The following is a 27,570-nucleotide window of genomic DNA, read 5'->3' as shown; positions in this document are numbered from 1 at the left end:
AGTGTCTTTCTCTGCAGGCTGTATGACCTTTTGAGCAAGACATTTAACTTTCCCGAGTCTCACTCCTCCTCTGCAAAATGTGTATAATACATATACTGATTGACCAACAAGGTTTCTGTGAAGAGCAAGTGAGAATCCATGCAAATAGCTTTGCAAGCATAAAGTGGCTTGTAAATATAACTTAGCAGTAATAATAATGATTCATGAAAATTACCCGAGGCTGTTTTTGCCTTCCTTAGGTTGGAAGGCTAGAGCAGGAGAAGGGGATGGGGGGTAGAAGTCACTCTGACTTACTCCTCCCCTTCCCTTATCCCCAGGGGATTGTGAAGCTGGAGAGCAGCCACTGCCTGCGAGTCCATCCCTGTCCCTGGCTCCCTCTAGCCTCAGTGTGTCACCACAGAGGAGAAGAAACTGGTGGAGCTGCACGCGCAGAGGTAGAGAAGCTGTATCTGCTAGGAGAAGCCCGTGGGAGAAAAACGCTGCGCTGCTGCCGCCAGGATGGTGAGAGATCCCAGACCCGGGGTCCCTGAGAAGAGGAGGCTGGGAGGAGGTCAGAGGAGGGAGAACTGGCAATGCCAGAAACAGGAAGGAAAACTGATTTCCTTGGGGAGCTGAGTGCAGGGGGCAGGTGAGAGTGACAAATCCAGGACTCCGAGGGGCCAGAGGAGATCAACAACGTTAGAGCGGAACACCGCAGAGGACCCACAGGCAACTTACCTGAAGGGAAAGTGCAGAAAATGGGGTTGGATCGTCCGGAACTGGGGAGCTAGGGAGATCAGAGCCTGGGAGTGGGGTTAGTGACAAAGGATCCAGGGGAATCGTCTGGAGAATCAGGGAAACTTCCATTTAACTCCTGTGGGAACATCCCGACCAAGTGGAGGGGGTATTTGTATTTGCTTTGGGGGTGGGGATGGGGGTGGGAGTAATTCTGGGAAAACAAGGTGGGAGCTGCTGACTTCGAGAATGGCCGTGGTGTATATGAATTCACAGGATTTAGAGCTGGGGGCTAGGGAGGTGGGCGGATCTTAGAACTTATTTAGGTCAGATCCAGAGAGGTCAAATAACTTTCTAAGTAGCAGACCTGGTACTCAAACCCTAACTCCAACTCCATTGCTCCTTTAACACTAAACCAACATAGATAGATGGTAGAAGGAAAATGTGGCCTCAGTTGGTATCGACAGGTCCTCGGAATTTGGAAGTGGGAAGTGAGGCATCTAAGCTTCCTTCAATTCTTTGGCCTGGTCCTGCCCCTTGGGTGAAGGGCTGGGGCTGGCAGAAGGCTAGCATGTAGACTTTGAACCTTCCATCTCAGGCTGTCTGGTACAAGGGATCTTCTGCAAATCTCCACATACCTGAGAGGCTGGGTCAAGATTGCAGTGGTTTGGGGATACTGAGTATCTCACTCCTGTGTATCTCAATACCTTTCTACACTCCCTACCCTTATTCTCCACCTATCTCCCACCTAGAAGAGAAAAGTAAAAACTGATTCCCTTTCTTCTCTTCCCAAGCTACACATTCAGGGAGTTTTCCAATCTTCAACTAAATATCTAATTTTCTGGGGATCCCTCAGAGATCTCCTCTTTTATCACATTCTAGAATCCCTATACCTTCAGTTAGAACATTTTCCCCTATCCCTGATCCCTGAAATAGGTAGCAAAGTAAACCCATAAAGACTCCTCAAATTTCAGTCCCTGTACGAGATGGTAATTATAGTACTTCTGGCCCTACTACTACAGGGCAAGGGTAGAGAGAGATGATGGGGGTGGGGAATGGAAGGTAGAAGAGCACATGCCCTGCTTACAGTGGTATTCTCAGCTCCTGCTTTACATTCTACTTGTTTATGACCTTCCCTTCTCTCCTCCCCATGTAGTCCTTTAACCTCTTTCCTGCTCCGCCATCTACTCTCTTTGGTATTCTGGTTCAGAGATTACTGTCTGAAAAAGAGCTGTGAGCAAAATGATAAATTTCTTAGGGGAGAAAGGTCCTGTCCTAATAATGGCTAGTTGCGCTCCACTCCTGGAGTCCTGAAATGAGACAGGACTCTGACTCAGGGGAAAAGCTGTCTTCTAGTCCTGGCTTTGCAACTCATTTACCTGTGTAAGTTTAGGCAAGCTAATTAATTGGTCTGTTTCCTCTTCTGTAAAAAGAAAGAACAAGTGATCTCAATATTCCTTTAAGCTTTGGTGCTGTAATATAACATTGAGATAGCCATTTTATAAAATTTTCTAAGTACTTTCTTGAGTACCCTGAGCCTACCCAGCACAGAGGAGAGTTCTGACTCTTTCAGTGGAGAAAGCACTATGTAATATTAAACCCACTGTTATTCATACACGTTTTACAGCTACATCTCTTTTTATATAATAGATATGTTAAGGGGTATTGTGGGGCTCAAATGAGGTAATGGATGTAAAGTACTGTACAAATCTTAAAGTACTACATAAATGCCAGTTATTATTATTAATATTAGTATTAGTAGTAGTCTCCAGTTAACAGGCTTCCAGTCTAGTCACAATTTCATTCCCTCTGCCTTTTACTGCACTATTCCTGAGCTCAAACATTATTTATAGAGCAATACAGGGATCTTCTGGTAAATGTTTTAACAACCAGACTGGGGTGGGGTAGGAGAGTAAGCATACACAGTTTAAAATTTAACCTGCGTTAACACTTTCTTAAGTCAAAACAATAAATCAAGTCCTGATTTGAAGCAATGAACAATTTCTAAAGTATAAATGCTCATACTGAAAACTGAATAGTTGGTGAGCAGTGTAGGTGAAGGAATCTTTTGTCAAATAATCAAACAGTCCCTAATGTATGTGTAGTTTCAAAAAAAATTTTTTTTTTATAATGAATTTTCTCAAAGTGAGGTATATCTGTGTTGGGCACCTATTGAGTGTACTGATATGAAGTTATTACTATCATTATTAATAGTAGTAATATCGGGGCAGCCAGGTAGCACAGCGAGTAAGAGCAACAGCCCCAGAGTCGGGATGACCTGGGATCAAATCTGAGCTCAGATACTTAGCACCCACCCAGAAACACCTGGCCGTGTAACCTTGAGCAAGTTACTTAACCCCAATTGCTTTAAAAAAAATAGTAGTAATACTGTTATTATTTCCACTTTTAATCCTTTCCTTTGACCTATACTGATGGATTGCTAGTAGAAGATCCAAGACTTAGGGATGTATCCCTTGTTGAAGATAGGTTTCACCAATATTTATAGTTTTTTTTTTAATTTTTCACTTTAATGGGAGTTGTGGCTATTAGATTTAGGTGGTTCTAGGTTAGAAGTTTGTCCAGAAATAGGTAATCCTTTCTGCTACTCTTCAGGCAAACTGCATTCAACCTTCCTGGGATCAGATGGACATTTTATGGGTTGAAAGTCAGAGGTTCTGGCATTCCTGACAGTACCCCTCCAAGTATAGACTAAACAGCCTTCAACAAACCCTCATGTAAACTACATCAGGCACTGTTCACCGTCTTTCTTATAGTGATGGGGTTACCACTCAATATATCAGATGTTTTTGAGGAGGAAACCCTCAGTGATGTCAGGGACAATGTTTAGGTTGGAGAGTTGTGGCTATGGGATGCTTAGTGCCCTTATTAAAGTGTCCTGTTTCCTTAATAATACATATAATAATAATAACTATCAGGAGCCCCAACCCATCATCAATGCTGTGAGGGGGAGGCAATGGCAAAGTAAAGGAAAGCTACCCAGGGTGATGTACCTATGAAGGAAGCCTATAATGCCATATAATTGGGCTTGGGGCTAGCACCACAGCCAGTGTGATGAAACTGTGTCTATAAATCCAAGAAACAGATGGGAGCTATATGCTGAACCCCACTCACACCAGTCCCCTGGTAGCAATAAACAATATTGGATCAAAATGAGACCCTTGTAGGTTATTCAACAGTTAACAAAAAAAGATAAATGTAGCCATAGCAGGGGACGGATATTCAACAAGATTTTGCAGTGAGGACATAAAAAACTGACTCACTTGAGCAAAGCTCTACTGCCCACTGTGGTCTTCCAGACAAGCATTAGAGAGAGGTTTGAAGCTTTTCATGGCTTTTTGTAATTCAGGAAACCAGGAGTGATGTCAATAGCCCAAGACTTTAGTCCCCTGAGACAACTGATTCTCAAGGATGGTTTCAATATCTTTTAAGGAAAAACCTAGACAACTTGTATGGGGGCAGGTGAGATTAAAATATTACTCCTTGTGGAAAGACTTACATGAACTGATGAAAATGAAGTAAGTGGAGCCAGGAAAACAATACACACAATGAACTCAACAATTGAAATGGGCAAGACAACAGTCACAAAAAGGTTAAAAGTAAATGTTGCAAAATGATAAAGAACAAGTTTGGTGCCAAAGAAGGAGTATGAGAAAACACCTCACCCATCTCCTTTGCAATGGCGAATGTATATGTGTGTGGGCAAGAGTGGGGCAGTACTGATATGAACATTGCACACAATGTCAGGGTATCCCCCCCCCCAATGTATTGATGTAGTTTTGCTGCCTTTTTTTTTCTCTTCTCTTTTTTTTTTTGAAAAATTCTTTTAAAAGGGATCGAAGAAAAATTGTGGTGATGTAACAATTAAAACATGTCCCTAAAAATTGGTTAAAAATGCTGCTGCTCCCCCCTACTGGAGACATAGGGCTGCAGACTGGCCCTGTGTGGGACCATAATGATGAGCAGCTAGACATGGAAGACGGTGGATCAAATGGTGCTGTGTGTTCTGGTGCCATAAGAAGGCAAGGTATAGCCAGGCACCTGAGAAATAACAATACTCCGACTAACAGAAATGCTTCAGTGCATTTTGCCCTCTCCACTAAAGCAGGCAAACCATAAATACGTGTGAAATGACTGAAGTTAGGAGGGCATTAATTATGTGCCACTATTACATATCAAAATAAGAAACAGCTTTTTTAAAAACAGATTTAAGCAAGGACCTCAAAGATATCTTCAGCTCCAAATTACACAACAGTCTATTCATATCGATGTAGGGCAATCATAAAGAAAAAAAAACTTTATTGACAAATGCAGAGTAGATGAAATAAGAGTGGAAATTGAGAAGTCCTTCAAATTTAAAGATGGATGAGGTGAAGATGGGAGGCACAAAGAACCTACATTTAACACAAACGCCAGAAGCGCTACCAAATCATGAAACAGATGGCAAAAAATGAGGGTGGCTTGAATGATTTGGAAAAGACAAACATATCTGGAGTTTCAAAAGAGTCTTTTTTGAATGTGAATCCATCAAATAGACTAATTCTACCAAAACAGAGCAATTCCAAAAAGCTGGCATCCGCTAAACTATCATGTCCCACATTATTTGACAATGTTGGATAAGCATTGTCCCACAATATTTGACAATGAGTAAAAAAAAATATTTCAAGACCTACACACACAGTATATATTGTGGCTATTGCTATGGTAAGCACCATAGGAAGAAAAATAGAGTTATCTAGGAAAACTTCTAAGGACAGACATCAAATGCCATCATGACAGAAATGTCTTGGGAACACTATTGAGGACCTATTGAAAGACAGTGGGGAATTTTATCAATATCTAGCAGATGAATGCAGTAGAAAACTTGAACATCATGCCACCTAATTAAAGACTATTAAAAATGGTATAGAATATGGAAAGCAAAAATATATCAGGAATATTCTGAATACCCTTAATTAACAATTGAAAATTAAAAGCCAAGAGGCAGCTAGGTGGTGCAGTGAATAGATCACCATCCTGGGAGTCAGGAGGACTTGGGTTCAAATCTGGCCTCAGACACTTAACACGTACTAGCTGTGTGACATTAGGCAAGTCACTTAACCCCAATTGCCCTGCCCTCCCCCCTCCAAAAGAAAAAAGAAAAAAAAAGCCAAAAAGTTAAAGTGATTCATAACATTGCAAAGAACCACATAAACAATCAAAGTTAATTGAAAATTATACTGCAGAAGTTTGAGAAGTCAGAGAATTAGAGGAGAAAGAGAACCCCTAAATAAGGATGGAAAAGTGTTCTAATCCTCTTTATTTTAAAAATAATTCCAATAACAAAAGTGCGTTAGATAAAATGCAAAATGAAAACTTGCATGCCATTAATATAATGAATGACAAGAATGATTACTTCAAGGGAAGTGACTTGAAATTCTAATTTCTCTATGAAATAGGTCTGAGTAAGATCCATAATTATTGACTCAAGTACATGAATTATGGGGGCAGCTAGGTGGTGCAGTGGATACAGCACCAGAACTGGCCTCAGAAAGATTCATCTCCCTGAGTTCAAACCCAGTCTCAGACACTTACTAGTTGTGTGACTCTGGGAAAGTCACTTACCCTGTTTGCCTCAGTTTCCTTATTTGTAAAATGATATTAAGGATGATGAGAAGGAAATGACAATCCATTTCAGTATCTCTGGCAAGGAAACTCCAAATGGGGTCATGAAAGTAGGACATGATGAACTGAACAACATGAATTACTGGTGTGGAACACCTTTCCACTTCTCTAGCTCATTTCCCCTTGTACTTAGGTCGGCAGATTGGAGTTTCCTAAGAGAAAGTGACTGCTACAAACACTACTTTCAGAATTTTAGGACTAATCCTAATGGATAGCTAGTCATGCTATACTATATTTTCTCAACCCCTATTGGTGTATTTCCCATCAACAAATCAGTCAGTTGACTCAATGTGCTCTTAACCCAAAATATTTACAAAAAAGGCAAAACAAGAATAACAATTATATAACACCACACTCATAAACATGAGGTGCACTCTCTCACAAATGCACACAGTTTCCATAGGGGAAAGTGGGCACAAATGAAGTACTGTGGTAGGGTAGTATGTGTGACTCGGGTACCATGACTGGAATTTTGACCCCAACATCCTTTCTCTCTCTCTCTTTTTTTTTTTTTGCTTTTTGGAGGACAATTGGGGTTAAGTGACTTGCCCAAGGTCACACAGGTAGTTTTTGTGTTAAGTGTCTCAGGCCGAATTTGAACTCAGGTCCTCCTGACTCCAGGGCTGGTGCTCCATTCATTGCGCCACCTAGCCGCCCCTGTCCTTTCTTTCTTAGAACTTGTCTTTTGAAAGGTTACTTTAATGGATCTGTGTTAGAGGAGTGATTCTGTTGCTAAGCTGCACTGTTCCACTGCTGTGTTGGACTAACTCCTAAGAGAGCACGGAGTCTCAGCTAGAAAGGCCAAAGCACTGGGCTGCTAACAGCTGCTCTGCTACTAGGTGGGCTGTTCTGCTTAGTTGGACTTGCGCCTTGATGACCTCTATAGTCTCTGACACTTCAAACTTACGCTTAGAGGATGCCCTGAGCTGAGATGTTATGTTCTTTTAAAAAGCTAGAGACCCCCAGCCTGAGATGAGTAGAATCTTCTCTAGTTCTGCCTCCTCAACTGGGCATTGGGGATCTTCTCTACTTCTGAGGTGGCAGTGCAGAGAGAGAAAGAGACAGACTCTCTCACAGCGCTGAGGTCCTTTCTTTGACCAGCTCTTCCTGATTCAGAGATGGCTTATCACTCATGATAAGTAACCAAATGCTCATCTCTGCTAGCTAAGTCATAACAAGGTGATGCATATTTGTTCGATGATCACAAAACAATTCTGGAATCTTGAGTCCTCATTTATTAACTTCAAAGTTCTCTGCTTGGTCATAGACAAATAGCAGCTGTAACACAGAATAATGTAGTAAGCTTTGCTCGATGAAGGCTAATCGTCCTTGCTTTCTTGGTATTTTTCACAAAAAAGATTTTGGTTTTGCCTTTTTCAAATATCAGAATTGTCAAAATCTGAAAGGGGTGGATGCTTATATTAGTAAAGCACTCTCCCTTCTTCCTCCTTGATGCAAATTTAACCCCATATTTCTTATGAGAAAGGAAGGAAAGGTTGGGAAATGGAGGTGAATTATGGAAAAGCAAAAGGCCTGGACCATAGCTGGCTCTCAATCAATATTTGTTGAATTTAATTAACTTGAATAGGAGAGAAGAATAGACACTATTTTATCTGAGACCGAAAATCTCCAATGATCTGTTACTTACTCTCTATGTGACCTTTTATTAGGTCACATATCCTCTCTGGGCCTCAGATGCCTTATCTTTAAAATGAAGGAGATTGAGGCAGGTAGGTGGCACAGTGAATAGAGCACTGGTCCTGGGGTCAGGAGGACCTGACTTCAAATCCAACCTCAGACACTTGACACACTTACTAGCTATGTGACCTAGGGCAAGTCACTTAACCCCAATTACCCTTCCTTTCCCCCCTCCAAAAAAAAAATAGAATGAAGGAGATGGATTAGATATCTTCTAGGATCCTTTTCAGGTCCAAACTTATGATCCTTTCATCTCCTGCAACTCTGCAATGCTAAAGAAGTCTTTTAGTTCACATTTCTTCTTATCATCCATTGCTAATGCTGTGATACCACTTAATAAGAAGCACCCACTATTCCTATTTTCTCATCATAATGAATATTTTAGGCTTTATTATAGCCCCTAATTTAGTATCTGAATCATTTTTGTGCTACATTTATTCATTGACATAAATCTAGGCCTATTTGTTCACATTTATCCTTTGATCTCAGAGAGCCTTCAATTAAAATATGCCCTAATTAGAATTAATAGGGCAGGAGTCCAAATAATCTCTTCTGAAGTTCATTAGCTTTTAATTTTCCCTCTGTAATATAAATAAATATCTCATTTCCACTAGCTACTAGCTACCTGACCAACAGTATAATATCCCTAATAATCCTAGCCTGACCCATAGCAATATTATTTTTTTCTAACCCTGCAAAAGCTTATTTCAGGTGAGATAGCAAGATTCATTCAACAAATTTTCAGCTAACAAATATTTACTAAATGCTTCCTAGATGATGCATAACCCCTGCCTTCATGAGACATATAAGCTAATAGGGCAATATAAATACAGATAAACATAAAGCACAATATTCTATGATGAGTAAGTCAGAGTTGCAAATATGATTTTGAATTAGTCTCAGAATTTAACATAGAATATGCCACAGGGAGTTTGTAGTACTTTCCTTAGAATATTCAATAGTATTTCTCAAAGTGACCCAATGCTTTTCAGTATAAGATTTCTATAAAGAATTCTATATTCTAAATTCTATAAAGAAATTTTTTAGACAAGATGATATGACTAGCCATTCCTCATATAGAGAGACATGCATCACAATGGCACCCTGAATGATCCAAGTTAAAGAGTTTGAAAAGATTTCTTGATAAAAAAAATTAGAACAGGACCTTTTGAAGGCATAGTATTTTCTTCTCTATTGGTATTTCCAGTTAAGATGGATCCCCCTATCTATCAAGGATAACTTACATGACCTGAAAGCTGGGAATAGATTATGTGACTTCTGGAGAAAAGTCTAGCACTGTCTGTCAACTTGTGTGCACACACAGACACACAGACTCCCCTCAGGGAAAGACCCCCTTAGTAATAACTTGCTTCTTGCAGCTGGCTACATAAACTCAGATGCTGAGACTGGTTTTATAAATTCACAAGAGGTTAGATAAAAACCAGTCCCTTAAACCAGAAGGCCCTGGGATGACAAGCTCAGGTTTAAAATAGAGCCACGTGGATACAGTTAGAATAAGTGTGAGTCCTGGATGGCCAGAAAGGGTATTTGAAATATGAGTTTGCCGTAGGCCTAGGACTTAAATTTCCTCTGTAAGATCAGCTTACCCCTCTTAGGGCTGAGGCATATTGGCCCCTGGCTCTGTTAGAGAGGGATGACCTATTTTCAATGAAGCTGTTTCTATGAGCCATCCTTTACTTTTCTGTGCTTCCTATCTGAAGTTTTAGATGCTAGTTAGGGGCAAGATGGTGCTGCTGCCCTGCCATGTATTGCCTATTGCCTTATGTTACCAAGGTATATCACTGACCTTGGGGACTTGATTAGACAGTGAACCATCTTGCTACCTTCTCCCTTGGTGGGCAGGAGGACAGGCTTTCCCAGTCTGTTTCTGGGTTGTATTTTTTTTATATGGAAGAATTTCATTTGGAGATGTCGGGGCCATGGAGTGGCTTATTGGGATGATGATAGAGAAGGCTTTTTCCCTTGACTGAAGCCAGTCTCTTCTGACTTTCTGGCAGTTGGGGACCACCTAGACACTTCTGGTCACCTGTAACCCATAACCTCTGTCGATGAGGTTGGTAGTGAAAACAACCTACCTTGAATTCTATAGGTGGGAACTGTGAAAGAAGATGAGGAGGTTGTTTGATCAATTGTATGGGGTCATATAGTTATTAAGGGGTAACTGAGCATATGGAGGTCACTAAACAAGTGGTTCACAGTGTGTTCAAGTTGGCTATTACTTGAAGGATTTTGTAACTCCTCAGCCCATCCTATTACTCTTTTCAGCATGGAATCATAGGTCATTGGATGAAGAGCTAGAGAATGTTTTAGGAGATTATTTATGTGACCCCTTCATTTTACAAATTAGGAAACTGAGGTTCAAGAGGTAAAGTGATTTGCCCAGTGACACAGGGAACAGAATTGACACATATCTTATGGCTTCAAATTATGCTTTTTAAAAAAAAAATTTAAAAGTTTATTTTATGGAGGGGAAAAGGTAGAGCAATTGGGGTTAAGTGACTTATCCAAGGTCACACGGCTAGTACGTGTTAAATGTCTGAGGCTGGATTTGAACTCAGGTCCTCCTGACTCCAGGGTTGGTGCTCTGTTCACTGTGCCACCTAGCCACTCCGAATTATGCTTTTTTTAAGAGAATAAAATACTACCTACTTTAATGTTCCTCTCTCCTTTTTTTCCCCTCTTTTTAAACAATAATTTTATTCTTTTTAATTCTGAATTTAACAAACATCAAATTAAATGAACACTTCCATATCCATAGTAGTACAGAAAGAAGTTTGTACATAAATTTGTGAATTCTTTATTATATACAATTTTCCTTTTAAAATATTTAACCTACAGTTTCTTTCAAAGCTTCCCTTCTTGTCTTTGGTTCTTTCTGGTCTTCTATTCTCTTCCATGCACTTAAAAATGTTTCAGCATCCATCTTCTATTTCTCCTTTTTTAATTTTTTGGTGATCCTAATCTTCATTCCTCTTTCTGCGCCCCCTTTAAAAAAAGAAAGAGAAAGACAAAACATTCCAACAAATATGCATGGTCAAGCTAAACAAATTCTCACATTGGCTCTGTCTGAAAATGTCTGTCTTGTTCTGCATCTTGAGTCAGGAAGTGGGAAGCATCTTTGATCTTCTGGAATCGCTGTTCATTCAGAGTTTTCAAGTCTTTCAGGATTGTTTTTCTTTTGTTGTTGTATAAAATTGTGGTGCGTAAGTAAATGTTGTTATTGTATAAATTGTTCTTCTGGTTCTGCTCACTTTACATCAGTTTATACAATTCCTCCTAGATTTCTCTGAAACCATTGTAATGCCAAGAAAAGGCAACTTCCCAAGGTTCAAAATACCAGCATAGGTGCTCTCCATTTTATTCAGTGAATAATTAAGAACAGAGAAAATCAAAATATAGCATCATTCACAATACAGCATTCACCAAGTATAATTCAATAATCTCCAAGTACTACTCCACCCCTGGACATTATAATTCATTTAGTCAATCCCAAAGACCCTCTTCTAAGTACTACTCCACCCCTAGGCTATAAATTCATTTAGTCAACCACAAAGCCCCTCTTCTCAAATGGAGATTAGTTTCCAATCATAAGTAAAGTACATTCATTTGTTCAATCACAGAGCACAAAAAAGTCAAAAGTTCCCCACCCTTGGATCACAATTGAATCTACCCCAGAGTTACAACAAGCTTAAGCACAGCATTTAATACCCAAAGAGGGTCTTTTCTTCATCTTGACCCGAGGCAAGTTCTCAGCAATCTTTGTTCCTGGGGAGACAAAGCTTAGCAAGGCCACAAGATACATTGCCAGTGTCTTCATTAATTCATTCTCTGTCTGCAGAACATTCCTAGGACCCCTGAAAACATTAGCAAAACCCTCTTCCAGGATTTCTGTAAACATACAACAAGAAAATCCTTCTTCAGGGCTTCTGAACCAACAGCAAGGTTCCAAGTCCTCTGCAGCAACAGCATTGGCCTTCACCAATGGGCACAATTCACTCTCTGTCTGCAGAACAGTCTCAGGAGCTCTGAACCAACAGCAAGGTTCTAGGACCTCTGCAACAACAGGACTGTCTTTCACCAGTGGACAAATCTGGCAAAACAACATCAAAACAGACAGACAAAGTACCAGCATAACAGCCATGTCTCCTCAGTCCTTGGCAGCTCCGGGGGCAGGTCTCAAAAGTCCAAGGCAATTCAAACTGGCCCTCAGCAATCCTTTCCATCTCTCTCTGCCTCCAAGATGCTGCTTCCAAAAAGTTCTTCTGCCTCTCCCTTTGCTTGTGTCTCTCTAAATTTAAATGTGTCACCACCTCCTCCCAGTTCAGCACTCTCTTTTCACATTAACAAGTCCATCCCACAAGTGGGATTCACAAGCTCTGGGTTTTAACACAATCAATCCAAAAACCAAGCCAATACAGGGGGATGTTTAAATTCCATTACTATTACAACCATCCCCTTCATAATTTTTTATGGTACAACATTATTCCACCATATTTATATGCTATAATTTGTTCAATCATTCTCCAAAGAATGGGCACCCCTTTAGCTCCCAGGTCTTTTCTACAATAAAAAGAGATGCAATTGGTATTTTTGTCCATATGGGTCCTTTCTCTCTTTCTTTGGAACCTGGTAATAGTTTCACTGGGTTAAATGGTTTAGTGACTTTTTGATCTACCTTCTTTCTCCCTATCTCCCCTAAGGCCCAGGACAGTTATTCTAGCTATTGTTCTGGGAGGAAAGGAAGGGGAGAAACTGACAAGAGGCAGAACTGTTACTTTTAGAAGACCAGAATCATATATGAGAAGTAGTATCTTTTGCTTAGGAGATAGTAGGTCAGAACCACAGAAGAACATCTCAAATTCAGTACCCCCCCAACCGAAATTCAACAAGCATTTGCACAATCTGTGTGAAAAAAGACTGTGTTAGGTGCTGGAGGAGATACAAAGTTAGATAAAACATAGTAGTTGTTCAGTCATATTTATATGCCCATAAGACATCCCCTTTCCCTTATAGAGTTTTTTGGGCAAAGGAATGTGTGGAGGTCAGTCCTCAAGATGTCCTAATACTTCATGGTGATGATACCCTCTTGAAAAAGCCAAAAAGCCACAGCTAACTGCCAGATGTGTGGGTATAAACTAGTAAGGTAGTGAAATAGGTATTTTGAAATAGAGAATCATAATGCTGCCAAGGGCTCAGATTATAAGAAGATCTCTGAAGTATAACTGCCTACTCTTATCTCCAAAGGGAGTTCTAAGGTAGAGGTAGAGTTGAGGGACTATGGGATGGTGTAGGGTCTTTGAGAGAGGTCTGAGATGTCACAGAAGATATCATCGAGGATTTCCAGCCAGAGAGTCAGGGCCACTGACTTATAAACCTTACCTGTTCTTGTCTTAGTAGCCACTTAATACATGCTTTGGGTCAGTAAACTTCCCAACGGTCCAGAGAACTTAGGCTTATTTTGTTACTTAATTATTTTAAATTGTGGTATAGTGGAAAGGACATTGAACTTATATTTTAGCCCTGATTTAACTAGCTGCCCTTGAACACCTAAGTCTGTTAACCTTCTCTGGATCTCAATTTTCGTATATGTAAAATAAAGGCATTAGATTAGATGATTTTTAAGTGCCTTTCTAAAGGCAATGAGATGGCTCAGTAGACAGAGTTCTGGGCCTGGGGTCAGGAAGAGCTGAGTTCAAATGTGACCTCAGACACTAGCTGTGTGATCCTGGACAAGTTACTTAACTTCTGTTTACCTTATAATACACTCCAGTATCTTTACCAAGAAAATCCCATTCCGACATGGCTCATGAAGAATTGGGTATGACTGAACAACAGCAACAGCAAAGCACCTTTCTAGTTCTCAATTAAGTCTATGATTTTACGGAATTATTACATATGGTCTGGTATTGATTCCTAATTGTTTCATATTTGTTTACTGAGTCTTGTTTTCTTGCATGCTCCTAGGTAGTACAGATCACAGTTTATAATTATTCTGTGTCACTCAGGATCTAGCACAGGTGTAGGCTTATAGTAATTTTCCTTAAATATTTGTGCAATTTATTAAATTAGGAAGCACTTGGTCCTGGTACCCTTTAGGGGATGAAAAATAGAAACATCGCCTTGTTCCCCATGTCCTAGTTCTGCCCTTGGGGAATTAGAAAATTCACAGAATACACTGGGGACCTATTGTCCAGTATGGTCCTTGCTTCAGGACCGAGTGGAATGGTTAAGAAGATCCACCCCCTTTTTGGATAACTCCAAGTTTTGAAATGCCACCCCAGTCTGCGTCAAACCATGGATAAGAATAGAAATAAACAGATGAGTCACATGCTTTTCCCATGGGAATATGTTGCAAGCCTTGTGGCTGTGGCCTGGCTGGAGTATAGTCAGCTCTGTCCTGAAAACTGTTTGTTGTTGCTTTGATAGGAGTAGAGAAGGGAAGAGAGAGAAGGGAAAAGTGGATCTTGTTCTTTTTAGTAAAAATCCATGGCAAGTAACTAGACCTTTAAACTCCCACTTCTATTCCTAAAACAGTACTGTAGCCTCATGGGGGTGGGGTGGAGGGTGTGTGTATAATGTCAGCTAGATTCTGGGGAATCATTGCCCTGGACCCAAGAGACCAGGCCTAGATGTTCTTAGTGGGATTGTTCTGGGTGAATAATGACAGATTACAAATTGAGTTTCTAGTTAGGGATGTTCCAGGGATTAACAAACTCCCAGAAATGGGGGAAACTATAAGGCAAAGGAATGACTGGCACTCTGTATTCTTTCTCTTCTTCCCTCCCTTCTTATAGCGTGAGTGTATATCAGTCCATGTGGGTCAAGCAGGAGTCCAGATTGGCAATGCTTGCTGGGAACTTTTCTGCTTAGAGCATGGCATCCAAGCTGATGGTACTTTTGGCACCCAGGCCAGCAAGATCAACAATGATGATTCCTTCACCACCTTTTTCAGTGAGACTGGCACGGGGAAGCATGTGCCCCGGGCAGTAATGGTTGACCTGGAACCCTCTGTAGTAGGTAAGTACCTACTCACCAGGAGTACCTGCCCCTAATTGAACATTGACAAATGCTTGAAAATACTGATTTTCCATGGAGGTGATGTGTGTCCTTACTTTATACTCCCCTTCTTGGATCTGACTCCTGGGAGCAGTCTGCCACATAGCAGACATTCAGTGATTTCTTAGTAAGAAGGTCATAGACCTGAGATTTGGAAGGGACTTCAGAAATCACATAGTCCAACTTCCTCATTTCACAGAGGAGGAAACTAAAGGGAAGAGAAGGAAAGAAATTTGTTCAAAGTTATGCAACTTGTTAGTTGAAAAGCCGGGATTAAAATCAAATTCTGATCCAAGATTAACAGAAGCTCAGAATTGGAATGATTCCGAAAGGCCATCTGGTCCAACCCATACTTGAATAAGAATTTCCTCCAATTCCTTTGTTCTTTGCTTTAAAAAAAAGTTTTTTGATGCTTTTTTAAAAAACATTGTCACTTATGAATGACTCTCTACCCCAGTAGAAACCTCCTTCGTAACAAATAAACACTCAGTTAAGCAAAGCGGGTCAATAAATTGGCCGTATCTGAACATATACACCTCATTATGTACCCCTTTGTTGAGAGGGGCATGCTGGTCTAGCCTAAAAAGTCCTGATTTGTTGTTGCCCTTACTCTCCCTCTGATATCAATCTGCCTCTCCCCTCACCCAGAATTTGCAACAAGGGTCAGAGGAATTCTGTAAATTTGACATCTTATTCTGTAATTCAGTAGAAATTTCGAACACCTCCTTATGAATGTGATTTAAAAAAAAAGCAACCCAGAACTTGAAGGCTACCCTCAGAGGCAACTGGACAAATGCTTGATGGTCTTATTGGAAGTAGTGTGACTGATAGGAAGAGGTCATTGCACTAGGCACAAGAATGGCCCCTCTGACATCTTAGCTTCATGGATATTTGCAGGTGAACAAGAGGAAGTGTGCTGTGGTGGAAAAGAACAGGGAACTCAGTCAAGAGAGCTAGGTTCAAGTCCAGACACTGCCTCTTGTTCCTTGTGGAACCCTGGTCTTCTCCTTGCTGCGTCCAAGTTTCCTCACAACTTAAACATAGGTGTCATCCTCAACAATGTACTGTCTTTCCACTCCCCACTCCCCTATCCAATCTGTTTCAGCATCTCTCTAATACTCCCTCCTTCCCTCCTCTGATACTGCCACCACCCTGGTGCAGACCATTGTCTCTTCATGCTTAGACTACTGCAACAGCTGACTGCTTGGTCTGTCTGCCACAAGTCTCTCCCTAATCCAAGCCATCATTCATTCAGCCACCAAAATGAATTTTCTAAAGCCCAGGGAAAACCATGTCACCCCACACTCAATAAACTTCAGTGGCTTGCTATCACCTCCAGGACTATCCCATCCCCAATATAAAATATAATATAACATTCAGGTCATCTAAATATATAAAAATGCTCTGTTTGGTGTTCAAAGCCCTTCATAACTTCGCACCATCTTTGCCTTTCTAGTCTTCTTACACCTTACTCTTCCCCCCCGCCCCAATACTCTTCAGTTTAGTTACATTGGTCTCCTTGCTGTTTGTTCCCTGAACAAGACACTCCATTCCTCTGTTCAGGACATTTTCGCTGACCATGCTTGGAATGCTCTCCCTCCTCATCTCCACATCCTTCCTTGGCTTCCTTCAAGTCCCAATTAAAATCTCACCTTCTCCAGGAAGTCTTTCCCAGTTCCTAGTTCTAGTGCCTTCCCTCTATCAATGATTTCCTATTTATCATTTTTTAAAAAAGTTTATTTTATTTTTAATTTATGGAATAAAACAAGCATTTCCATAACATAATAAAAATAGATGATTGCACTTGAAACAACTTGTTATTCCTTTTAAAAATATAATAAAGTTATCATGAAAATTTTTTTCTTTTCTCGACCCCTCTTATGGTTACATTAGACACAAATGTGTATGTATGTACGCACACACATATATGTAGACAGACACATTTGTGTCTCTGGATGCAGATAGTGTCTTCCTTCATAGGTCCCTTGAAGTTAATTTGGGTACTTATAATAGTCAAAATGACTTATTACCTCCAAGTTTTTCTTAAAACAATATTGCTGTTACTGTATACAATGTTCTCTGGGTTCTGCTCATTATTCTTCATTTTTTTGTGCAAGTCTTTCCATATTTTTCTGAGGTCATTTCTTATAGCACAGTGGTATTACATCACAATCATATACCACAACTTGTTCAACCATTCCCCAATTTATCTTATGCATAGTTTGTAGTAATTGTTTGCATGTTGCTTCTTCCATTAGCATTTGAGGTCCTTGAAGGCAGGGACTATTCTTTGCCTTTCTTTGTTTCCCCAGTATTTAGCATAGCGTATGGTACAAAGCAGGGGCTTAATACATGCTTATTGACTGACTGACTATATGTAAAGGAGTATGAGAGTAGCCTCTCTTAGAATAAAAAAAGATATTGGTGTCTTTAAAAGAAAGCTAGGTTTCAGTGAATACTGGAAGATTGAAGGAATGGAGAAAGATAAAATGTTATTAGTAGTTTCTTTAAAGAAAAAAAAGGACATCTGTAGGACACAGTAGAAAGGGAGCACAGATGAGGACAGGGACCGGGGACGGTGAGGGCGGAATTTACCGTGGACTATGGAAAAGTCTGACTCATATTCCCTTGACATTAATCCTTTTCCTTAAGCTACACTGATTCCAGGGGTTCAGGCCGTGGGCAGTGTTAGTTCTAGCTCTGGATATTCACAATCTTCTCTGTGCAGATGAGGTTCGGGCTGGTACCTATCGACAACTCTTCCATCCAGAGCAGCTGATCACTGGGAAGGAAGATGCTGCCAACAACTATGCCCGTGGCCACTACACCATTGGCAAGGAGAGCATTGACCTGGTGTTGGACCGAATCAGGAAGCTGGTAAGTGTCTAGGAAGGTTAAGGGGTGGGGAATGGTGAAGGGGACTCTTTTCTCCCTGAGCTGGCGAGGAAAATGTCCATCACACCAAGCCTGAGGACATGGCTTTAAAGGATGAGAATTCTGAGAAATGATGATGTTCATAGGCTTGCATAGAACGTGGGCCCCAAGGTGAGCATTACCACTGGCCCTTCTTGGAAGGACCATCTAGATCAACCTTTTCATTTTGTAGATATGGAAACTGAGTTCCAGAGAGACTGAGGTCCTTGGTTAAGGACAGTTAGGTAATGGAAGATCTGGAACTAAAATTCGGGTCTCACTCTGCTGGTCCAGAGCTCTTTACTATTTATCTGCCAGATTTTTGTTTATTTGCTATTTATTTACTATTTATTTGCCAGACCATTTGTATTCATGATTCCAACTTAAATGTATAATTAGGTTGTATCTAGAAACCAGGGACTTCAGCCTTTTTTTTTTTTTTTCTCAAAATCTTCCCCAGGATTGTCTGGGGAAGGGGCCATTGGGCCCACTGTGTTGACGTTGAGAAGGGAGTCTGATAACAGCTATATGCTGAGTTCAGATTTTTCTTAAGCTCATTTTTCTAGGTAGCATAATAAATCATCACCAGTGGCATGCATAGATCACAGGTCATAGATCTGTGTGATCACAGATCACAGGTCAGACGTGAATTCCCTGGGATAAGCATTATGGAATTGATTTTTGCTGATATGATACCAAGAGGAATTGTCCCTACAGGTAAGACAGGGATCATGAGAAGGTGTGAACTCAACACATAGATAGCTGTCTTCTTCTTCAACTGGACCTCATAGGCTAATGCCCAGTTGCTGCTTCTCCCAGGCAACCTGTGGAAGACTTCAGATGAAAAGGAAGCTAAAGTCTCTGATTGCTAGCAGTAACTTAAACACTTGCACATTTATGTTTGAGTCATGAATATGAGGTGTCTGATACAAGGCAAATTCTTAGAAAGAGCCAGTATAGTCCTATCATGAGAATTGAGTTTGTTGACCAAAGACCCCCAGGCCCACCAAGGGACATGAAATGGAACAATCCCATACACCAATTAAAAGCATTTATTGTCTTAGTAGACTTGTTGTAAGGAAGAGGAGATCCTATAAATGAGGAGAGAGAGAGAGAGAGAGAGAGAGAGAGAGAGAGAGAGAGAGAGAGAGAGTTCTCAGTTGCTCAAAGGGGAGTAGAAAAAGGGTGAGTATTATGGTTTCTAGAGACTTTTTGGTGGGGAGTGGAGGTTAAGGGAGAAGACATCTGTAGACACAATAAGCCAAGCAGCAGAATATTTAGAAACTCCTGAGCAAGATGTTGAGTCCCAGATTCAGATAGAGTTTATTCGCAAAGGATCACTGGTATGTCAAGCAGCTTTGAACCTCAGAAATCCTTTTAATTACCTAGTTGTTGTATAACTGACCTTTCATGTCCTGCTCCCCTGTGAGGAAAGGAATTTATAACATATAGTATAATCATTACAGAGCCCATGTTCACAGGTTCTAGTCCCAGCTCTGCCATTTACCTAATTGTTTCAATATAAGCAAATCATGTGACTTCTCTGGGACTCAGTTTCCTTATTTATAAAATGAACCAGAAAGATTGGGTGTTTCTGAGGTCCCTCCCATGTCTAAAATGCCATTTGCCTATGAATCTCAGACAAAAAGGAGCTCCCACATAGGAACTGAAATATTCAGTTCTAAATTAGGAGAACTACCATGTGTTCCAATAGATTATGAAATAATATACATTGTGTTACATGTCTCAGGGAGTTACCAGAATAGTGACTGCTTATACACCTGTAGTCAGTTGTAAACAGAGCTAAGTGATTTGCCCAGGGTCACACAGCTAGTGTTTGAGACTAGATTTGAGCTCATAAGGATGTGTCTTCCTGACTCCAGGCCTGGTGCTCTGTCCACTGTGCCATCTAGCTGCCCAGATTGAATAAATCTGCTCACAAATATATACAAATCTACATTAATATATGTACTTGTAAATGTATATCAGGGCTTCCTGACAGCAGGCAGTATTAGAGAAGTCTAGTGGCTGGCAATGAGAACCTGCTCATAGGGAAGGACATTTAAGGGATTATAAATTTAGAGCTGGAAGAAATCTTAGAGGTTAAAGGATCACAGATCTAGAGTTGGAACCTTGTGTCCCAGTAGATCATAGAAGAATTTCCAGGGCTCAGGGGCCAGCTAGGCCAACTTCTTCATTTTTCAGATTAGGAAATTGAGACTCCTCTCCTGTGTTCTCCCTCCTCTCCCTCCCTTTAATTACAACCAGTAGTTCAATGATTCATTCTATTTTTTTTGGTTGGTCCTGCTCTGTCTGATCTTGTGTCACAGCTCCAATAACTAAGGTCCTTGTCTTTTTTTTTAATAGAATTTTTCCTAGTTGTATGTAAAAACAATTTTAACACTTGTTTTTGAAAAAGTTCGAGTTCCAAATTCTCTGCTTCCCTCCTTCCTCTCCTCTCTTCCTGAGAGGGTAAGCAATTTGATATAGGTTATGCAAATGTAATCATGCAAAACATATTTCCATATTAGTTATATTGTGAAGGAAAATCCAGACCCAAAAAAACCCATAAAAAATGAAGTGAAAAATAGTATGCTTCAATCTTCATTCAGACTCCATCAGTCCTTTCTCTGGAGATGGATAGCATTTTTCATCGTGAGTCCTTTGGAATTTTCTTGGATCATTGAATTGCTGGGAATAGCTAAGTCATTTGTAGTTGATCATCATACAATATTGCTGTTACTGTGTACTGTTCCCCTGATTCTGCTCACTTCACTCTGTATCAGTTCATATTAATCTTTGCAGGTTTTTTCTGAAATCATCCTGCTCATTATTTTTTTATGGCAGAATAGTATTCTATTACAATTATATACCACAGCTTGTTCAGCCATTCCCCAATTGATGGACATCCTAGGGCCCTTGTCTTGTCCCATCATAGTTTACTTTCTACCTATTCCCTGAATTCCTCTGGCAGTAGCATTCTGCCTCCCCCCCTCCCCCCAGGTCTTTGAGGGACTGTCATTCTACCCCTGGACCTCAGAGAAAAGGGGGAGGGGAAGTGAAAAATGGGGCAGTGGATCTGAAATCAGAAGTTCAGGAGAAAGACTGGGGCTGTAGCCATCTGCAAAGATGATGATTAAACCCACAGGAGCGGAATAGGTTACCCAGATTGAAGAGAGAAGGACAGAGTCCTGGGGAGCACCCTTAGTGATATGAATGATGAACCAGTAAAGAATATTGAGGAGTGGTCAGAAATGTATAAGGAGAAGTTGTTCTCTAATTTGTAGTTATTTAGAGCATTTTTTCATAAGACTATAGGTAGCCTGGGTTTCTTTCCTTGACAACTGCCTGTTCATAACCTTAGACCATTTATCAATAGAAGAATGACTCTTATTCTTATAAATTTGATTAAATTCCTTATATGCTTTGGAAATGAGATCTTTATCAGAGAAACTTGCAACAAAGATTTTTTTTTCCTATTAATTGTAATTAATTCAAAGTAAAGCATTTCTAAGATTCCCCCTCACAATCAAAATGGAAAATATTTTTAAAAGAAAATGATAAATATATCGGGGTTGTGGGAAAACAGGTACACTGATGAGCTATTGGTAGACCTACAGATGGTACAACTATTCTGGAAAGTAATTTGGAATTATACATGAAAAATTAGTAACAGCACATGTCCTTTGCCCCATTTATATCACTGGTAGTCCTATATTCAAAAGTGATCAAAAAAAGAAGAAAAGGTACTTTATGTAGAACATATTTATAGCAGCACTTTTTGTGGTAGCAAAATTCTGGAAAATAAGAAGATGCCCATCAGTTAAAGAATAGCTGATTAAATATATGAATGCGATGGTGTACTTTGCATTGTAAGAAATAAGGAAATAGATTATTTAAAAGATGATGGAAAGAGTTATATGAATTGATTCAGAGTGAAGTAAAAGCAGAACGGGAAGAACAATTAATATATAATATCAATATTACAAAAATGATCTATTTTCAGGATTGAACTGGAAGATCAATTCATACAATAACAACACTATAAAAACAAACAACTTTGAAAGCTTTCAGAACTATGATCAATAATACAATAACCATTCATGATTTCAGAACACATGATGAAACATACTATCCATTATAGAGAGGAGATAGATTTAGGGGGCGGAATGAGACATATACACGCACACACACACACACATATATATACATATATACACATACCCCCCCCCCATATATATATGTATACAGCCTTTGGTGGAATTTTTCTTTTTGCTTTCCTATGCCTATTTGCTTTTCTTTTTCCCCCCACTGGGGTAGGAGGTAGCAGGGGGAGAAAATAGAAGTCTGTCAGTTTTTTTTGATAGAGAGATGGGCAACAGTGTGTGCTATAGATATGGAACGTTGCATGCTCTCAGATAAAGTCACTGTACTATTAATTTTACTTAATAGTTTTTCATTATTATAAAAGACCTTTCATGGAAGTGGGAGTAATCTGTAAATGTTTGTAATTTAGAAAGAAAGCACACCAGTCAAATAAAAAACAAAACAAAACAAAAAAAACACCCAACAATAAAAAATTGGAGAAGCAGGAGGCAGTATGTCCTAAAAACCTAAAGAAAGTGTCCAGGAGGAAAGTGCCCACCATTAAGACAAAGCAGGCAGCACATACACTCCTAAGGATAATGGTGCTTTTTCTTCTTTAAGGCTGAGCATTATGTTTATGCTCATCTGATTTTTTGCCAGTGTGAAATAGCTGAAGTGGCACACAGTCTGATTTGCCTTTGTTCTGTCTAATCTGGCCTTGGATCAAAGGGACATTGGCAAATTCTTCTGTTTGCCCACTTCCAACCTCTTCTGGAAAACTCTTTCATCTCCACAGTTCCTTTTGATTTCTCTTTGTCTCTTAGACAGACTCCTGTTCAGGCCTTCAGGGCTTCCTCATCTTCCACAGCTTTGGTGGGGGCACCGGCTCTGGTTTCACTTCTCTGCTGATGGAACGCCTCTCCCTGGACTATGGCAAGAAGTCCAAGTTGGAGTTTGCCATCTATCCAGCCCCTCAGGTCTCCACCGCAGTTGTTGAACCTTACAACTCCATCTTGACCACTCATACCACCCTGGAGCACTCAGACTGTGCTTTCATGGTGGATAATGAGGCCATCTATGATATCTGCCGTCGCAACCTGGATATTGAGCGTCCAACTTACACCAACCTCAACCGCCTCATTAGTCAGATTGTCTCCTCCATCACTGCCTCCCTTCGCTTTGATGGTGCTCTCAATGTGGACCTCACTGAATTCCAGACCAACTTGGTGCCTTATCCTCGCATCCACTTCCCCTTAGTCACCTATGCGCCTATCATTTCTTCTGAGAAAGCCTACCATGAGCAGCTCTCAGTAGCTGAGATCACCAGCTCCTGCTTTGAGCCCAATAGCCAGATGGTAAAGTGTGACCCAAGGCATGGCAAGTATATGGCCTGCTGTATGCTTTACCGAGGAGATGTTGTCCCCAAGGATGTGAATGTTGCTATTGCTGCCATCAAGACCAAGAGGACCATCCAGTTTGTGGACTGGTGTCCCACAGGCTTCAAGGTGAGAACATTGATTCAAAGGAGGGAGAGCAGAGAAACAGGGAAGAAAAACACTCATTTGAGGGTTTCTGTACCTCTTAGGCATAGGGATTTGTTAAGAAATATTGACTCCTTTCAGATTTGGTTAGCAGATTATTATGATGTTCCAGTGTCATCTGGTTTAGCAATTTTAGAAAATATCTTGGTTTGGCTCTGGTTTTACTTGATTTGCTAGATAAGCACATATGCACAGCCATATAGCCTATTTGCCTTTGACAACCAAGTTACCCTTCTAACCTGGAGTTGTTAATTCTGGTTCAGGGAAAACACTTTGAGTACTTTCCTAAAGGTACTAAAATTTATCCGCTACATATACTTTGTTTTTTAAGATATAAAAATTTCATATTTTAATCAAGCAAATAATTTTAAGGTGTGAGAATGGCATAACTCTGCTCAACATGAAAATTTGTATCCCCCACCTGCTTGTATAGAAGTTTACGTATTCTGGTTTCAGTTTCATTTAGCATTAGAGTAAATGTATTCTATTATTTTTATATGTTGGGGATGTAAATACTTAATTACAGAGAACAATTTAAAATTCCTTCTGCTACCCATATGACTTTGGCATTTCCCCCTTGCCATATATAATAAGCCAAACCTGGGGAGGATGGGTAGATTGTATATAGATATAGTTGAATTATCATCATTTTAGAAAATGCCAGATCTCTGAGGATAAAAGGCACATGGGACTCTAGGCAAGGTTCCTGGATGCTGGCAGTCATAAATTTTAATAGCACCTCCACCTAGGTGGATTAGTGATGAATGGAGATTGCCTCTGGGTAAGAGACTGTGAGTCCTTCTGCCCAGTATGCTCTGTCTGCCTATGGGCTGAGTAACCCTTAAAATGATGGGCTTTGCCTGGTACTATTAGCATCACCATGTAATGAAAGAATGCTGGCTCTGAGGTCGGCAGATACAGGTTCTGATCCCACATATGCCACTTAACTTCATTCAAGTCACTTAGCATCTCTAGGCCTCGGTTTCTGCATCTGTCAAATTAGGGGTTAGACCTTAGAATCTTTTCCAACTCCAAATATATTGATCCTAAACACTTACTGAGTTTCTACTATAGATAGCAATGGTCAGAAATAGAGGTAAGCAAGGAATATTTTGCAGTTCAGAGTTTCTGACTTCTGGAAATAGCTAGTAGGTTCTAGTTTGGCTAGAACCTGGAAAAGAGATAATATAAAACAAGACTAGAAAGGAATATTGGAGCAGATTATGGAAAGCTTTCAGTTCCAGAATAAGTAATTTGTATTTTATCCTTGAGGCAATTGAGAACCACTGAAGAACTTTGAGTAGGAGAGTAACCTGGTCAGACTGTTCCTTAGGAAAATGTTGGCAGTACTGGAGAGGATATATAATGGAAGCAGAGAGTACATTTAGAAAGCTACTGTAATGGTCCAGAGAGGTGATGAAAAAGAGAAGGGAGGAGGGCTTAGGAGATAGCCTTAGGGAACACTATGGTAGCGGATGCATCAGCTTTGAAGAAGAGAGACCAAATAGGAACAGTTAGGCAGCAGGAAAACTAGGAGAGAGCATTGAAACAGCCAAGGGAGTAGAGAATATCCAGGGGGAAGAATTGATCATCAGTGTCAAAAATTTCAGAGAAGTAGGATAAGAATTGATAAGCAACCATCACATTTAGCAGGTAAGAAGTAGTTGTTGACCTTGGAGGGTGCAGTTTTGTTTGAGTGATGGGACTGGAAGCCAAATTATAGGGGGATGAGAAGTGAATGGGAGGTGGAATGTAGACTGTTTGGAGGATTTTTTCCTAGTGCCACTCCCAGGGTCTTTCAAAGAACATTGCAATTTGGCACCCTCAGACCTGAAGTCCAAGTTTTTGCCAGTCCCTCAGGGTTCCCCTGAAGCTGGGGTTAAGGTAGGGCACTGTGTGGGAGCATTTGTTAGGATCATAGCCTCGTTTTCAACTCGGACTGGGATTCCCCAGAGCCTGTTTGCTGTGGCTTGATCAGTTACAAGTCAGGCATGACTGGTTTTTCTTAGCCAAGTGTCACGTTTTTCTTTTTAACTGTGCATCTCTCAGGTGACATGGGCACCAGCTAATATTAAACCCTGATGACCAGAGGATTTGGAATAGGTCCCAATCCTTGAAAGAGCATCTTTCCTAAATTTTTTGGTTATATTTCTAAAAAGAAACTTGCCAGCTGGCAAGAAACCAACTTTAACAGAGTTCCAAAGCCACAAAGTAAATTACCTATGACCTGATCCCATGTGGGGGATGAATTTGCACTAGACTGATGCATCTACCTACACAGTAACAGTAAATCTATTTTACTACTCTTGTTTACTAACTTGTATTTCCCCATGAACCCTTTCTGTCCATGATTTTCATTCATTCAACAAATACCTAGTCCCTCTTATTCGGAAGGCACGGTGTGAGGAATTATGGAAAATATAAAGAATAGGGCATAGTCTTGGTCCTCAAGGGGCATTGTGACCAATCACCTCCTTATAAGGTATAAGAGAAAGTGCCAAAGGTGAATTGTAAAGTCCGCGGGAAGGTCCGAAGAGTCGTTGAGCTCTCAAATAAAGATTGTGTAAGGAAGAGAGATCGGAGCTTTGAGAGACATCTACAGTTAAGTGGGAGCATAAGTATTTGGAGAAGCCATCAAAAGTTACTAGAAAGAAAAGGTGGAAGAGAATCAATTCATGGGAGGAAAGAGTTCCAAGAAGGAGGGGATAACAATGTCGGAGTTTGTCCTTCTCATCATTCCCTGTCTCCTGGCCTACCCTCCTGATCTTCTTATAGCCCCCTTAGAACCTTGGAATTTTGCATGGACCTTAACTAGTACTCCGTTACTATTCCTTATCCTCAACTCACTTCCACTTTACATCTCAACCTACTACTTAACTTACATCTCAATCTCTTATTACTTGGCTGATCATCAAAGTGCCTTTGGTATGTTTGCATTTCCAACTAACCCACTGCCTGCCTGAGAGTCACCTCGAATATTTTCCCCTCCTCTCATACTTTAGGTGGGTATCAACTATCAGCCTCCAACAGTGGTACCAGGAGGAGATCTGGCCAAAGTTCATCGGGCTGTCTGCATGCTGAGCAACACCACCGCCATTGCTGAGGCCTGGGCCCGACTGGATCACAAGTTTGACTTGATGTATGCTAAAAGGGCCTTTGTGCACTGGTATGTTGGTGAGGGAATGGAAGAAGGCGAGTTTTCAGAGGCCAGAGAGGACCTGGCGGCTCTGGAGAAAGATTATGAAGAGGTGGGAACTGACTCATTTGAAGATGAAAATGAAGGGGATGAGTTTTAATTATATCTGTTCCCCTTACTTATTGTCTACGTTTCCTCAATTGCATGGCCTCTGCTCAATGAAATATGACTTTCCAAAGAAGATAGGCCTGACTCACTGGAATGGGTTCTTGAAATAACACCAGTAGGTTAGACATTTGCTAATAGGTGCAAGAATGAAGAATAGCCCATTTTTCATCCAGTCAACCATGTTCTTTTGTTTGTTCAACAAGATTTGGGCACAGTGCCCAGAAAACATGGGGGTCACGGTCTGAAGGCCTGCATTCAGTGCTCCAGTTAAGTCCTTGGGGCAGAGTCCAACCAATTTTGCAGTTCAGGTATCAACAGTTTAAGGCAGTAGGAACTGGGTTATGTGTTTATTTATTTATTTGTTTTTAGGGGAAAGTGGCAAGGCCTGGGAATGGGGACAGAGAAGAGATTATAAGATCCTGTGATTAAATAAATAGAATTAAAGGAATACCTGAGTCCTCCCATATTTTGGGGAAATTAGAATAATTGGTCATTTTCCTCAATGTGAAAGCATCTGGGCTCAAATCCTGATTTTTCTGTTTACTATGTAACCTT

General features: G+C 40.5%; 1 protein-coding gene across 1 annotated transcript; it reads left to right on the top strand.

Annotated features, from left to right (window-relative positions):
• Positions 1-326: 326 nt before the first annotated feature.
• On the top strand, positions 327-27,570 carry LOC138165900 (tubulin alpha-8 chain). The gene is made up of 5 exons (XM_069094295.1): positions 327-501; positions 14,910-15,132; positions 17,900-18,048; positions 22,995-23,675; positions 26,714-27,570. Exons 1-5 carry the CDS (start codon positions 499-501, stop codon positions 27,005-27,007), a joined length of 1,350 nt encoding a protein of 449 aa, XP_068950396.1. The 5' UTR covers positions 327-498; the 3' UTR covers positions 27,008-27,570.

This window comes from Petaurus breviceps, unplaced genomic scaffold, assembly GCF_028583685.1.
Source record: "Petaurus breviceps papuanus isolate PSGF00001 unplaced genomic scaffold, PetGlider_PUasm1.0 216, whole genome shotgun sequence".
NCBI lineage: Eukaryota > Metazoa > Chordata > Mammalia > Diprotodontia > Petauridae > Petaurus > Petaurus breviceps.
Note: the sequence above shows the minus strand (reverse complement) of the source record. Positions and strands in the feature narration are given on the sequence as shown.

Excerpts from the sequence above, each read along its gene's own strand:
- LOC138165900 (XM_069094295.1), top strand. Across the intron at positions 15,133-17,899 it reads CCTGGAACCCTCTGTAGTAG|ATGAGGTTCGGGCTGGTACC; the intron begins GTAAGTACCTAC and ends TTCTCTGTGCAG. Across the intron at positions 23,676-26,713 it reads GGTGTCCCACAGGCTTCAAG|GTGGGTATCAACTATCAGCC; the intron begins GTGAGAACATTG and ends CTCATACTTTAG.